The sequence below is a fragment of the Neltuma alba genome, unplaced genomic scaffold (assembly GCF_004799145.2).
Source record: "Neltuma alba isolate B1F8T4 unplaced genomic scaffold, ASM479914v2 tig00010080_pilon, whole genome shotgun sequence".
NCBI classification, from domain to species: domain Eukaryota; kingdom Viridiplantae; phylum Streptophyta; class Magnoliopsida; order Fabales; family Fabaceae; genus Neltuma; species Neltuma alba.
The window spans coordinates 211,850-227,565 of record NW_021635039.1 but is presented as its reverse complement, the minus strand read 5'-3'; the positions used below and the strand labels follow the sequence as shown (position 1 = coordinate 227,565).

Below are 15,716 nucleotides of genomic sequence, written 5' to 3'. Positions count from 1 at the left end.
TTTAGAGAGAAAAACATAAGGGTGAAGGCCAAAAAGAAAGAACAAGATCCAAGCTTCAAGATCAAGGTATGTGATGGTTGTAGCATCTGATTTGATACCTATTTCGAATAAGTTACTCTTTGTGTCTAATTATGAATATGGCATGATTAAATTACACTCTGTAAGCTTTAAATCCATGGGTAGAACACTTCATTTGGATATGTGTACGATTTATGGTGATTTTTCAAAGTTAGGATTTGAAATCTGGAAACAGTGTTTAACCTTTGGAAGAGTGTCAAATTCCATACAATTCCAGTGCTGTTCAACATAGAATTGGTTCCTAAAACTATTTTTCCTTTAAATAGAACTTAAGAAGCTTTCAGTGAGACTTGGAACCACTCAGTTTTGATTTTTCTAGAATTAATTAAGAATTTTCAAAGTTAAACGAAAATTCTAGAATTTCTGTGTGAACAGTACTCGCGAAGCAAAATTTTCAGATTTGATCTTCTTGAATCTAAGGCCATCTAAAGTGGTCCTAACTGATAATAAATGGATCTTAAGGATGGGAAATAATGAGATTTATGTTAGAAAAGTTAGAAAGAAAATCCTAAAACTAAGAGAAAGGGTTGAGGTTCAAGAGAGCTAGTCTTGAACTTTATGTAATCTAGTGGTTCTAATGGATTGTATGATCAATATGACTATGTTTAGGACCCTAGAACATCCAAGAGGATGTTTGGTGATGTTAACCGAATGCCCACATGGTTGGAAAGTCAAGGGAGTCAAAGGAAAAGTAAGAGGAAAGCTTGAGGTGCAAGGTAGTGAACTTACCTATTGTCATTGCTTGATGTGGTATGCTTGCGTGTTGCTGTGTACATGTTATTTGAATGTTAATGTGACATGTTTTAGCTACTGTAATTGCTATTCATGATGAGTAGATTATGTCTCCATGGCCATGCATCAAGAAGTTAGCTTTGAGCATGCTAATATGTCACTAATTAACAAGAGAATAAACAAGTTGCGTGTAGTGCATTAGCATCCATCTAGCATGATTAATGTGGTATTGGTTGCTACTAAGATTCTCTTGAATCTCACCCCTCCTTAACCAACCATTTAGGTCAATCAATGATGAGCAATAATGGCATGAGAAGAAAGGGTATTGGTATCTTGCATACATTTCCACTCTGAATTGGATATCTGGTCTACTTGCCTTGAGATAGAGTAGCTATCCAATCATTCCTCTATACTTGGTCAGACTCACGTCTCTCCCCTTCTCGTCTATGTCCAGTGAGATGGTTAAGCTCATCAGAGTCTTCACACTTTTAGCATTTTCTAATCCATATTTCTTTAATAACTCCTTGAGATACTTCGTTTGGGATATAAATGTACCATTTCTCTTCTACTTGATTTGCAATCCCAGGAAGAAGTTCAATTCTTCCATCATTGGCATCTCGAATTCACTCTGTATTAACTTAGCAAACTCTTGATAGAGATCCTTACTAGTAGCTCTGAATATAATATCATCCACATAAATTTAAACAATTAATAGTTCCTTTCTACTTCTTTTGATGAAAAGTGTAGCATCCACTTTGCCTCTTTCAAAATCTTTTTCTATCAAGAAATTGCCAAGCCATTTGTACCAAGCTCTAGGAGCTTGTTTTAAACCATACAAGGCCTTTTTCAATTTGTAAACATGATTAGGAAAATTTTGATCTTCGAGACTAGGTGGTTGTTTGATGAAAACTTCTTCCAAAATATAACCATTCAAAAATGCATTTTTAACATCCATTTGATATAATTTAAAGTCTTTTATGCAAGTAAAGGCTAAGAGTACTTGTATGGCTTCCAATCTAACTATTGGAGCATATGTTTCCTCATAATCAATACCTTCTTCCTGATTATAGCCCTTAGCTACCAATTTGGTTTTATTCTTGACGATTTGTGCAGATTCACCAAGCTTATTTTTGAATACCCATTTAATGCCTATGACTGGATGGTCATTAGGTCTGGGTACCAACTCCCAAACTTGATTTCTCTCAAATTGGTTTAGCTCTTCCTGTATTGCTACTATCCAGAATTTATAGGATAGAGCTTCGTCAATATTGGTTGGTTCAATGTGTGAAATAAATACTGAGAAACACACTTTATTGAATACTTGTCTCTAGGTTTTGACCCTTTCATTGACTTCACCAATCACTTATTCCAGAGGATGATTTCTATTATGTCTCCAAGCTTTATGTTGTTCTAAATTTTCTTGAGAAAGAGGTTCATTTGAATCATCCTTGTTCTCTAAACACTCTTTTGAAGGTACTTTGTTTAAAGATTTGTTCAAATTCAGTTTTTCAAAATTTTGAACGATCTTAGCATCATCATCTAGAGGTTTTAAAATCAACTCAATTTCAGTAAACATAACATGTATTGACTCTTCAATAGTGAACATACATTTGTTGAAAACTCTATAGGATTTACTATGATTAGAGTAACCGTAAAATAAACCTTCATCAGCTTTAAGATCGAATTTACCGAGATTTTCTTTGTTGTTGTTGTGAATGTAGCACTTGCTTCCAAAGATCTTTAGATGAGCCAGGTTAGGCTTCCTTCCTTTGTACAACTCATACGGAGTTTTCCCGACCAATGTTCTGATGTAAGCTCTGTTGGAAATATAGCAGGCTGTGCTCATTGCTTCAGCCCAAAACACTTGTGAAATCCCCTTTTCATTCAACATTGCTCTTGCCATTTTTGTGAGCACTCTGTTCTTTCTTTCCATAACCCCATTCTATTGGGGAGTTCTTGGTGCTGAGAAATTATGGTTAATTCTATGCTCGTCACAGTAGTCCGCGAATCTTTGTTCTCGAATTCTACTCTATGATCAGTCCTGATTGACACAAAAGAGATACCTTTCTCATTTTGGACCTTTTTGGCAAAATGATAAATACACTAAACGTCTTATCTTTAGAGGAAAGAAACAAAGGCTGGGTGAATCTCGAATAATCGTTAACTATCACAAGAGTATATAAATTTTCACCAAAACTTTTGACTCTAGACGGACTAACCAAATCCATGTGAAGCATTTGGAGTGGTCTTTTAGTTGAGACTGTCTTTTTTTTATTTAAATGAAGACTTTGTTTACCCTTCTAACAAGCATCACAAACAATATCATGTTCAGATTCAATTTTAGGCAAACCAATTACTAAGTTCCTTTTTGTTAATTTTGAAGGTTGATTCATATTGACATGAGCAAGACGTTTATGCCAAAGCCAACTTTTCTTATTTTGCTAACAAATAGTTTTTAGAAAGTTTTGAATCAATTTGAATAGTATAGCAGTTACCGTCCCTTGGAGCTCTCAGTTTTATGTTCAATTCTTCCTTCTTCAATGGCAAGTCATCTTTGTTTATGACTAAGAATTCCTCTTAATTGAAGATCACCCAGTTGTTTTTGTTGGTACTTTGACTGACACTGAGTAGGTTGTGACATAAGCCTTCTACATAGTAGACATCTTCTACTTTCATTCCTTTGTCACTTCCTATTTCTCTAATTCCAGCTATTCTCTTGGATTGATTTCCACTAAAGCTTACATTGCCTCCTTCTTTTGTTCTGAGTGATGAGAACTTCTCGGTATCATCTGTCATGTGTCTGGAGCATCTACTGTTGATGTACTACTTGTTTGTCCTGGATGCTTTGAGACATACCTGTAACAGAACAATCACGTTTTAGGTACCTATACTTTCTTGGGTCCTTTTTGGTTAGTATGATTTGTCCTATGTACATAAGTAGCTTTGGGCACCCACTTTAATGTCCCGTAAGTTCCTTTCTTCTTGTGATGAAAAGAAGAGGTTGTATGACCTTTATGGTTGTAATAAGAACATAATGCAAAAGGATTAGAAGAATGAACGGTATTTCTAAAAAATGTAAGATACGACCGACCAACACTTTTCTTCTTTCCTTTTCTCTTATCTTGAGTAGGATCATATCCTATTCCTATTTTATCCATTGAACACCATTGGGCTCCCAAAATTACTTTGAGCATTTTACTACCCCTAGTGAATTTTTCCAAGGTTTTTGTGAGCTCCTCTACTTTCCTTTTGCTTTGCTCACATTCTGTGCATATTAGAGATGTGGTGTCTATTTACTTTGCTTACTGTTCCTCCAGAAGTTTTATCTTTTTCTTGGAGCTTACCAACTCCTTTTCAATTCTTATTAATTTTGAATGTAATGCATTGTATTCAGATTATAATTCATCATAAGAGGGTTCAAAAGTGATTACCTCATCTGTCTCTGAATCTTCGTCTTCTTGAGCCACGAGACAGATATTAGCTATGTCTTTATCATCACTCTCTTCTTTCTCTGAAGAACTATCTCCCCAGATTGACATCACAAAGGCCTTCCCCTTTTTGAATTTTTCTTTCTTCTTTTCTTTATCCTTTATCTTGGACAGCTGAGGACACTCAGCTTGGATGTGTCCTGGCTTTTTACATTCAAAGCAGATGATTGGATCCTTGGACTCATTTTGAGACATGGAGGCTTTACGTTTTGATTGAAACCTCCTTCCTGCTTTGTTTCTATAGAATTTCTTGAACCTTTTGACTATAAGGCCCATTTCATCGTCCTCCAGATCTTCTTTATCATTATCTTCACTTTCTTGAGTTTTGAGAGCAATGCCTTTACGACTTTTCTTGTTCATTTCCTTCTTGTATTTTTTTTTGCTCTCTTATTCTACTAGGATTCTGAATAGTATTGTAACAGAGCCAATTGATTCTCCCTTTGTTTCCTTAATGGCTGTTACTTTCAGCTCCCATTCGTTCATGAGGCCGCTTAAGATTTTTCTCACTTGATCTTCTTAGCTGTACTTCTTGCCGAGTGTAGTGAGGTGATTGATGAGATGTGAGAATCTAACTTCTATGTCTCGGATGCTCTCTCCATCCTTCATTCTAAACAATACAAATTCTATGATAAGAGTGTTGATTCTGCTTTGTTTCACACCGGTTGTTCCTTTGTGGCCAATCTCGAGTGCTTCCCACATTTCCTTTGCAGTTTCCAGACTCGAAACTCATAAATCTTCCTTTTAGCTCAGGGCACATGTCGGTATGTTGATAGCTTTATTGTTTAATATCACTAGTCTTTTGTCTTCTTCATCAAACTCCCTAGGACTCTTACGAACTTGTTGATCGTCTACGGTTTTTATTGGAATATAGCTGCCATGCTTGATCACATCCCATAATCCATATTCAATAGCTTTGATGAAGATCTTTATCCTCATCTTTCAAAAGGTGTAGTTCTCTCCGTTAAAGCCAGGTGGCTTTGATGTTGAACATCTTTCAGGTAGCACACTGTCTCTGAAACCTGTTATAGGATCTCTCTTCGAACTGTTAAATCTTTACCAAAGAGACTTGCTCTGATACTAAATGTTAATGGCAGCTTCACCTAAGAGTGGGGTGAATTGGCTGAGTTATAAAAATTTTAACGTATTGAAAACAGTGAAGTAAATAAAACAGAGAAGGCTGAGTTAGCTGGATTTCACCGTAGAGCAAAGACACAAAATTTATACTAGTTCAATCTTAACTACTTGACTTATATCCAGTCCTCAAAACACCTCTGAGATTTCTACTATAATCCTAAGATTAAGTAGGCTTTTGGCGCCTTAGTACAGTAATTGATTTTCTCAATCACTCTTCCTTACTACCCATAAGGTTACAATCCCTCTCAAGAGTCCACACTCTTAAGTTACTCTCAAAAAGTGAGTAAAGTAGATGTATCAAACTCTCTCACAGAGCAAATGAGTAATAAACACTGAAGCTCGGTGAAAACAGAGTATTAAATGCAACAGTAAATATTTCAACAGAAGGTAGCTCGCATATTCAATACCTCATTCAATGCCCTTCGCGCATTTTATAGTTAGAGGGATTTGATTAACCGTTAGACTAAAGAGCTTCCAGCCGTTGTAAGTTCAGTTGCGTGTGTTCGGCAATTGCAATGATAGTTTACCATTAATGTTTCTGACATGGTAGGTTAAAGGCTACTAAATAGCCATTGAGCTTCATAATCTGTAACAACCTCAGAAACAAGTAAGTCTTCTTTCAGAAGGAAATTTGTAAAGCTAACTAAACAAATGATGATTATTGATATTCATCTAACATGTAGAAGTACAAAGAATCATTCATCAGATACTTTAAATATAACTTGTACATTCTTGATCAAAGTCTTGATCGATGAACAGTTGATCGATCAAGTTATTGATTAAACAGAGAGAAAAAGCTTGAAACAGTCATGGATATATATCGATTAAATTGTGGATCAACAAATGATTGAACATGTGATCGATAACTGGTGAGATATGACTGCAATGACCTATGAAAAGGCTTCTACAAGAATAAAGTTTTAAGATCATGTATGCCTCTGAATCCTTTTAAAGAGAATTATATGTAAAAAGAAGGCTGAGAAAAGCTTAAAGATAAAATATGAGAGATTTTGAAATCATCATGAAAAGCTTGTTATGAAATGAACTTGCACAATGATTGAATAAGTTCTTGAAAATTGTTTGATCGATCGTGTTATTAATAAAGCTAAGTATGAGCATAATAGTTTTTCAAAGACCATTGATCGAATACTTTATCGATAAATGAATGATAGGAAAACTAATTGACAAAAGGTCAAGAAAGGTTTATTCATATTGAAATCACAGAGTGTATAATGTTTGAATAGTTGATCAATTAAAGATTGATCGATGAAGTGATCGATAAAATAGCATTGGAAAAACTTAGTTCAAAAGACCAGGAAAGAGTTTGATCAATCACGTTATGTGAAAACAGAAGTTTCAGAAGATTGGATGATCGATCATTTCATTCATAAATCAATGATCAATCAGGTGATCCAAAAGAAACTTAATACAGTTTAGTGCAATGAGATAGTGATGATCGATCTGTTGATCGATAAAGCATTGATCAATCAAGTGATTGATTAAAGAACCTCACAACACACTTGGACAAAATATCAATAATCCATTAAGTTATAGTGCAATGATAGAACAGGTTATCAATAAATCTCTGATCGATAAATGGTGAATAGAACAAAATAAAACGTGAGTAGGAAACTTTACCATTTATCTGTCTTCTCATCAATAACTCATTTATCGATCAAATGATCGATAAATGCTTATCAGAATTGTGTCCCTTTATTTGTTAGTTGTTTGATCATTACATTATCGATCAATTGATCGATAATCTTTTGCATACTTGTATACTAAACAGTATTAACCTTGATCGATAAATCGATCGATCAACACATAAAAATAGATTTATCTAGCAAGTTATAGATAAACTTTACTACTAAGTTACTTTTATACTGAGATACTTTATCTATCAGGTGATCGATTAACCTTTGATCGATCAGGTGATCGATCAACTTGCTAAGCTAGAAATTACTTAATTGGTTATCATCAAAACCTTAAATCTAACAAATTTGGCCAGCACCAAAGCTAAGGAAGAACCACCAATTTCAACTATAAAACTCAAGGAAACAAGGCAAGGAACAACATAGAACAACCTACTAATCTTAGATCCAAGCTTGGTTGATCAAAGGAGGTAGCTTTCTCTTGGTTGTTCTTCAAGAATCCAAATGGCTAGAGTTTCTCCTAGGGTTCTTCACTTTGGCCGAAAATGAAGGGGGCTTGGTGGCTATTTATAAGCCAAGCATTAACTAATTGCCATCCAAGTTCAAGGAAATTACATTGATAATGTGTTAAGCTAAGATCTCTTCTTGCATTTTCTTTTTCCTTTATTTAATTCTAAAAGAAATGGATTTTAGGTGTCAAAATCCTCTCTACCCTAGCTTGACAAGTAGCACAATGAGAGCCAAGCAAAAATAAGTGTACTTTTCACCTCTTTTAGCACCATTTTGATACTGAATTAGCTACGTCTTTTTCTATATCAGTGATGTGAGTTTCCTAATTAATTTCTGTCAGATCTTTAATATTTCCTTATCAATTTTATCTTCCAAAAGATCCCTCCTTTACTCCCATAATTAATTTATATCATTAAAAGAAAAGAAAACCAATTTCTTTACTATATTAGTTTTCTTGCTCGGGAGTTACTTTTTCAGGCCTCTAGGCTCTTTAAAACTTTCTTGATTATTTCTTAATCTCTTATAAACTCCATAGAAGTTTCATGAATTTTCTTGGGATTTATCTATCCTCATAAGTATTTATTTAGAATTTCCCCGAATAAAACCCCAATTATTGCTAAATTGGACTTTAAATTCCTTTAAAGATTAACTACGGGTATTTTGGGAATAAAATAACTTGTACAATGTCTTATAATCCTCAAGACACTTTATGCTTATTTTTACTTAATTTCATAAGGCTCAAAATTATTTTTCATAATTAATTTTTGACCAATTTTCCTAATTAGTCAGTATCCAATAATTACTGAAAATTCAATAATTATTGCTTTCCATCATAATTTCAACTTTTGAGCCTAGAATACTATCCAGGGACCTTTTTCCCACCTTCCATTAATTATTTGCTAATATTTGAGAATTTCTAACATATTTTTCTAAATTTTCATATTTCTTTCTACTATTCTGGCCCTTAAATGTCCAGGGATTTCCTTACTTTTCCTTGTAAAATTTCTGGATGTAACACTCTTTAAGTGCCTAAAATAACCAAAATTGGAGGTGTAAGAAAGGGTATTTAAAGACCTCAATTCGGCCTCCTGTTCCTTCCATGTGTCCCTTAAAAATCTGAGGTATTAAGGCCATGTGTCCACCTTAAAATTTGCAGAAAATTGGGGGTGTACAAGTGTCCCATGTGCCATTATGATTCAGATAAAATCATGTGATATTTCACATTATTTTAGTCCATAATCATGTGGACCACTTAGGCCACAAATTTACTATTTATTTCTGAACCAAAATAATACCTAATGGGCTAGAGGAAGAAGAAAAGGGTATTATCTTTTATCTCCAGACAATTTTCAACTCGATTTCGCTATATCGGCTAAAATTCCTGTCTAATCTTTAATAATATTTTTGGACCTCCAAAAATTCACTTCTACCCATCTAAAATCATATTTTAATATGGAAAGGTTTTATGAATTTTTTTTATAGAATTTATCTCAACTTCCAACTATTTATTTTGAATTTTCTCTGAAATCAAGCTTTACCACTAAGATTTTGGTGATAAATATTCTAAAATTAATCCTTTTACTTTTAGGGCTTGGAAAAACTTTCATAAACTCAAATAAATCCTTAAATAATTTTTTCATATTTTTTCAAAATTATTGATGTCTCTACATATTTAAAATAATTGTTTCTGGCTAATTTTTTTACTATTTTTTGAAAAAACCTCTATTTACATAAAATTTTGAAATAATTTATTTTTATGTCATTTTCACCTCCAGGACCTCAAATAAGGTTCCAAACCCTCTAATTTACCTTTTTACTATTTTCAGGGAATTTTCTAAAATTTTTCTCTAATTTTTCCATTTTGCCCTTCCTGGATCTATAATTTCAAAAATATCAATCCAGACAAGAGTCAGATTTCAACTCAAAAATTGTTTTGACTCTGAGCCTACTTTATCACTTGAACCTCTGTCTAATTTATTATTTACATTCTTAAGGTTAAAGCTAGTGGAATGTGACAACAGAGTAGGCATCCTACCTGTCTCGTGTTGTCCTCTTATTTGGTTTCTTTAACATTAGTTGTTTTGCCTCAGAGCCAACGAGTTGTAGATTAGGGGCACTATTGCCAAAAATTAGCCATGTGTTGAAAGACAACAAAGAAGAGGATGACGAAGAGGAGGTTAAGGATGACTTGTTCACTGTCATGAAAATCAACACATCCAAATCTCTTCGTAAATATTCATTGATGACAAAGAAACTAAAGGAAAAGAGAGGGTCGAGCAGCCATTGCATGATGTAAAAGACCCTTGCACCAAAAACATCGTGTAATGCATGCAATATCTGATTGCTAGTTAAATGTTTAATATTGGTTGACTTGATAGCCATAGCATTTTCATACCATTCTAAAAAGAATGAAAACACAAATTTACCTATTGTAATATTTTAAAAGAGCATCAGGTATTATAACAAAATGTTGGGTCCAAAATTACTTTGTTGATTCAAAAAGAGCCCAAAAATGCTACTTCGATTAAACTGACCATCGCTGACCGCTAGTTTTTAAAACGTTGACTACATGAGGTGACATGAAGTGTGATATGTGCATGATGCAGTGCTACATGGATGTGTATTTTTGCCTCTCTCACTCTCTAGAACATTTTCATTCTCGATCTCCACAACGCGGCAATATCAGTTTCACTGCTAAATGACATCGTTGAGTACCATATCCATTTTCTTCATCTCTGACGAATCCTGCTATCCGCTTGAATATTATTAGATTCACCAATTTCCAGGAATCGGGATACTCTCGCCTATTTCTGATGATGTCCTCTCACAAACAAGCCCTATTGTCCCTTTTTTCCTAGCAAGCCTTGTTCTTCGATGACACCATTTTGGGTCTTCCCTTGGCCTTTATTGCTATCCGGTTTGTCCTTAAACTTACTGCTAACTCTGCCTTGTAATATCTACCTTTTCACCATGAAAGTTATCAAATAGAAGCAAATAAAAAAAAAACCACATTTCATAGTCTCAAGATTAATAAATCAAGTTTTCAAAAATTTTCTTCTCAGTTTACTGTTCATAGAGTAATTTTAAAATTTTGGTCAATTTTAAAAATTCATAACTAAATCTAAAAAAATCAAAATAAAGTGATTCTATCTTCTATTTGAAGCTCTTTCAAACGTCTACACAAGAAACACACACATATATATGGACTTAAACCATCTCAATTCATATAGTTAATTCGCCAACTTTGATTGTTCATTTGATCAAAACTGTACTTTCCAGCTTTCTGCTATAACTTCAAAAATTCATAACTTTTTGTGCCTAGCTCCAAATTATGTGAGCTACCACTCTATTTGAAGCTTAAGATGAGCATTCTTTGTCTATCTAATCCCATGGCTAGATTCATTCAAGTCCAACTCCTTCCCTTACTTTTTCCTTTGACCGAACATATGTATGTGTTTAAGAAGTTAGAATTCTTTCATAAATCAAGTTACAACACAAGTTTCCGACGCTTTTTCAATCCTTTAATCCCTAGTCCACCCTTTAATTATGCATGTCATGACTTATACCATTTTGGGCAATAAGATATCATAGGGTTTTCAGTCATTTTTCTCCATCAAAATTAAATCTAAATCAATCACTAATCAAGGCAATTAAACCCTCACAAGAATTCTTAACTTACCTCGCGTGTTGTCTTGAAGTTGACTTGGTTCTTTCTTTTCTTTTCTTTTTTGATTCAAGAGCAAAACCTTCCCTCCTTATGTTTTCTTATGTTGCCTGAAAATGAAGGCCTTGAGAGGTATTTATAAGCAAATTTTTTGTCCTTGGTTTTTCTTGTTTTGCCCTTAGGAAATATCAGAATTCCAATGGCCATTTGTCCCCTTTATCAAGCCATCTTTTACTTGCTCATGCCGAGTGTTATGGAAGAATAAGATGACTAAACATGTGCTCCCTTACATCATCAAGTTAGGTGGCATAACATTGGAAGAAGAAGAAAGAAGGAAAAAAAAACCAAATTGAACTCATAAACACCTTTTCTTCTTGCCAAAATGCCTTTGGCATATTTAACATGTGATGGAAGATGATTATTTTAATCATTTTCCAATTTTCTTCCTTATCAAATAGCATAATTTTAACCTTGTCCTCCTCTCATAAAAATGCCAAAATTACTTGAAAAATTACGGAAAAGTTGTCCCATAGAGCTTTAGTTTATTTCACTGTATAATTTCATCATATCGGTTAAATTTTTTATGAATCCTATCCAATCTAGTAGCTCTAAAAATTCATTTCTCTATACCAATAATTCTATTTTATTGAGAGGGAATTGACTAATTTTTGTCAGGTCAAAATTTGACTTGTAGTTCCTTGTATTCAACTTTTTTTGGGGAAATCGGCCTTTTACTGGCATAATTCAGCTTTAAATATTTTTAAAGCTAATCTCTACATCTTCAAAAGTTACAAATAATTTTACAATCTGTAATAAACTCTCAAATAATTTTTTTTCTCATTTCTATCTAAACAATGTAGGCCTCTATGCATTTAAAATAATTTACTTTGGCTAATTTTTCCCTGTTTAGCCAAAAATAGCCCATAATTATAGAAATTTCTCTGATAAATAATTCTCATTCTGTTTTCACCTTTGAGGTCTCAAATATTGTTCTAGACACTTTACTTTATCTTTTAGGAATTTTTGGAAATTTTCATGAATTTCGGGCATTATTTTTCCTTGACCGAAACTTTTCAAAATGACAGTTCAATCTTTGCCATGTTTCACTTCAAAAGTTGTTTTATCTCTATCTCTGCTATTTTACTTGGTCTATAGTCAGTTCTGACTCCCTCATCCCATAGGTTAAAATTTAGAGGATGTGACACTGTCACATTCGCCAAGCTCCGCATCACCCCTACACTCTCTATTTATGACCTTTGTTGCTGTCCACCCTCTCAAGCTACCAATACCCTCATTTCCATGCTTTGACTCAACTCATCTAAGTCCCATGAACATGCTTTTCTTGATTGAATGGAGTTACTGTCTCTAGAGTCAGAGACATTGGAAATCCAAGAGCTGCAGTTGCCGCCAATAGTACAGCAACAATGAAGGAAAAAAGCGGCTGCCACTTTTGTCAATGAGTTACAGTGAAGAAAAAATGATCATCAAAATCAAAGTGTACAACTTGATCCTGGCGACACTCATTCATGATCCAATTATGTTGTAACCCAATAAGAAAACAAGGAAATGGAGGAAAAAAAGACTCGAACCTGCTGCTTTGTTAGGAATGGTAACATAAACAATGATGCTTGGAGCAGTGGAGGTTCTGCCTTCCATTCCAATCGCAGGAGATTGGCCACCAAATTTGGACTTGCAGTAGTTAGAAATGATGGAAATAAGATGGATAGAATGGAAAGGAAGAAAAGGAAGAAGAAACCTTGAGTTAGCGAGAGAGGAGCAGAAGGAAGAGGAGGCAAAGGTGAGGATGCAGACGACTACCATGCCTATGAGCAACAAACAATGTAGTTGCTTAGAGAGAGAAAGGATATTATTGTGCCACATATGCACCCACAGCAACATTTTTCAATCAAAATGTTCTCTTTAAATGGTTAATGTTAACAGCATGGGTATTTTTACTGTGTTTTCAAAAGTTCATCTACATTTTTCTCCTTGACATTTTATAATGGTAATTGTGCTCACAGTGGGTAAATTCACCCCTTCGCCCTTTTAAAAACTTTATATATATATATATATATATATATATTTGTTCAATTTTCTTGACTAACTGATAAATAGTCAATATTGGTTGATTTAACAGTTATGACATTTTTACACTATTTTAATATCTTTATACGTGTTTTCACACTAAAGAAAAGTTTATGGTGTTAGGTAGGATAAAAAATAATTTATGTGCAGATTTGTACCTTAACCTTAATTTAAGCTAATTTATTTTTATTATCATTTTTTATTTTAATAAACTCTAAGATATTGGCACACTTCAAAATATTAATGAATCAGGATCTTCAAATCGTATTCAACACCTCCATAGAAGTAAAACCGGCGTACAAGAAGGCTCTTGATGAGAAAATATTCAAAGAAGTACTTCATCATTTATTTCACATTCCATCTTTGTTTCTGTGATATGGTGTGCACGCCATGCATACAAAGTTTCAAATAAGAAAGTACGAATTTGGAAAGGAAAGATAGGAATCAAACAAACAACAAAAGCATAACGCAAGATCACAAAAAGAAACCAAGCCCTTTTGCTAATCGTAGAGAAGTTGTGAAGCACTGGGAGTGTGTGACCTCTGCCTCCTTTGCTGTGAGCCATAAACATGTTGGTCGCCATGTTTTGGATCAAAACTTCCCATCTTTTTGACTTGTGGAACGTTAGGACTTGCTTTCTGATGTCTGATGAAGGCATCCCCAGCAACCCTCACAGCTCTATGACTCTTGCAGCCCAAAAGATTGCTAGATCTCCTTCTCTGCATATCTCTATTAGCTTTACTTTTCCCATTTGTGGAAGAACCAAATGTTGACGATCTGATAGGACTCATCATAGTAGTTACTGATCTTTGCTCTTCAAAATCTGGTAAGACTGATTGTTCTGCTGCACTAGAAGTGACCACACTCCAATCTATGCTAGCCTCGCTCGGTGCATAGCAAGTCGTAGGGGTGACACAGCCTGAGTTAGCAGCATCAGATGCTTGACTTGCAAGGTAAGGCTTTGATTTGGCTCCTGTGAAGCTTTCAATCTCGAAAAGATCAGAACTTGCATCACTAGCAGCGTCATTAATGTTGTTCCCACCTGAATTTGCAGACAAGTCTATTTCCCCTGATTTGGGAGGATTCCATGACGATGAAGAAGGCGCTGTGAGCCTTTTATCAAAGCTCAAGGACTTGCTTCTGCATTCCAATATAGATGAGCCAAATAGCTCCAGAGATTTCGTTGGTTTCTCCAATTCATATTCTGGTGGAATTTTCATATTCTCCGGCTTGTTTGCAAGACCAGCATAAACAGTTTCAAAGGATTTTTTTGGACTTGATGTTTTCCCATGAGTTACACCGAAAGAAGCATTTTTGCCGAAGCTGATTTCGCAGGAAGCGGTTCCTCTGACATCAACAGAATCCTTATCGGAACAGGAGCATTTGCAGCCAAGATTAGATAAGAGACTCTTACCCTGAACCTTTTTTCTACTATTCCTGGAAGAATTCTTCAAAGCAGTTCTCAGTAATGCACTTTGGCTGTTCCAACTTGATTCAGAATGAACACTGGGAGTTCCTATAGGGAGAACTTTGCTCTTTCTGGTTTCTTCTAGATCTGCTTCTTGTTTTTCTTTCTGATGAGGATGACGATGATGATACTGAAACTTTCTAGCGGGCATGTTGTTTGAAACTCCTGGACCATCCTCCACTCCTCCATTGAAGTACTTTTCAGCTGAAAATACCCCAATTTCTTCATCTTCTCCCTTTTTTTGTACCATATGAACGGGATAATCCTCTCTGCTGTCGGTAAAGGAGTTGACTTTTTTGCTTGAATCTGCAAGTTTTTTCTCAAAAGTGCCTTCAATTCGGTCCAAGTATGAAGAAAAGGAAGTTTTACGATGGTGACTATTCTTGTTCTGAGAGTTCAAACTCAGCAACTCATAGACGCCACGGTTAGCAGCTGATGTTATGGTAACCTTGGTTACTGAATCTTTCAGCATAATTTCAAGTATAAATTTCAGGGAAAGAAGAAGATAAAGACAAAGATGCTGGAATCCTGCTAAGGTAAGAAAATTCAGTATTATGAGAACCTTCTTAAGGACAAAAGGGACAAGAAAATATGAACAAAGGAAAACTCAATAGGCGCTTAAGTAGCAAACTTTAATGGAAATTAGGGTGAAGCTGTTACGCAATCAATGGTTAAAGCAAGAATCAGATGATAGAAGCCAAGGATAGATGAACGTCTGCCTGACTCATGTAAGTGTACCCCTATAAGTAGACTTTTAGAATATGCCCAATGTTAAGTAAGTGGGCTATGCCCTGGTGACCTAATTGACACTTCATCAACAATTACTTTCATGGGGAAATTTCTTCCTTTTTAGTTTAATATCAATTCATTATCTTCCAAAACTTTTTGTTTAGTAATAATAATAC

At 34.6% G+C, this 15,716-nt stretch overlaps 1 protein-coding gene across 1 annotated transcript; it reads right to left on the bottom strand.

Moving 5' to 3' along the window:
* Nucleotides 1-13,642: 13,642 nt before the first annotated feature.
* LOC114754103 (protein PHYTOCHROME KINASE SUBSTRATE 1-like) lies at nucleotides 13,643-15,496 on the bottom strand. The gene has a single exon (XM_028942850.1). It carries the CDS (start codon nucleotides 15,281-15,283, stop codon nucleotides 13,844-13,846), a length of 1,440 nt encoding a protein of 479 aa, XP_028798683.1. The 5' UTR covers nucleotides 15,284-15,496; the 3' UTR covers nucleotides 13,643-13,843.
* Between the last annotated feature and the right edge of the window lie 220 nt (nucleotides 15,497-15,716).

What these genes read in the sequence shown, in the direction of transcription:
- LOC114754103 (XM_028942850.1), bottom strand. Translation starts at nt 15,283, where the DNA reads ATGCTGAAAGATTCAGTAACCAAGGTTACCATAACATCAGCTGCTAAC.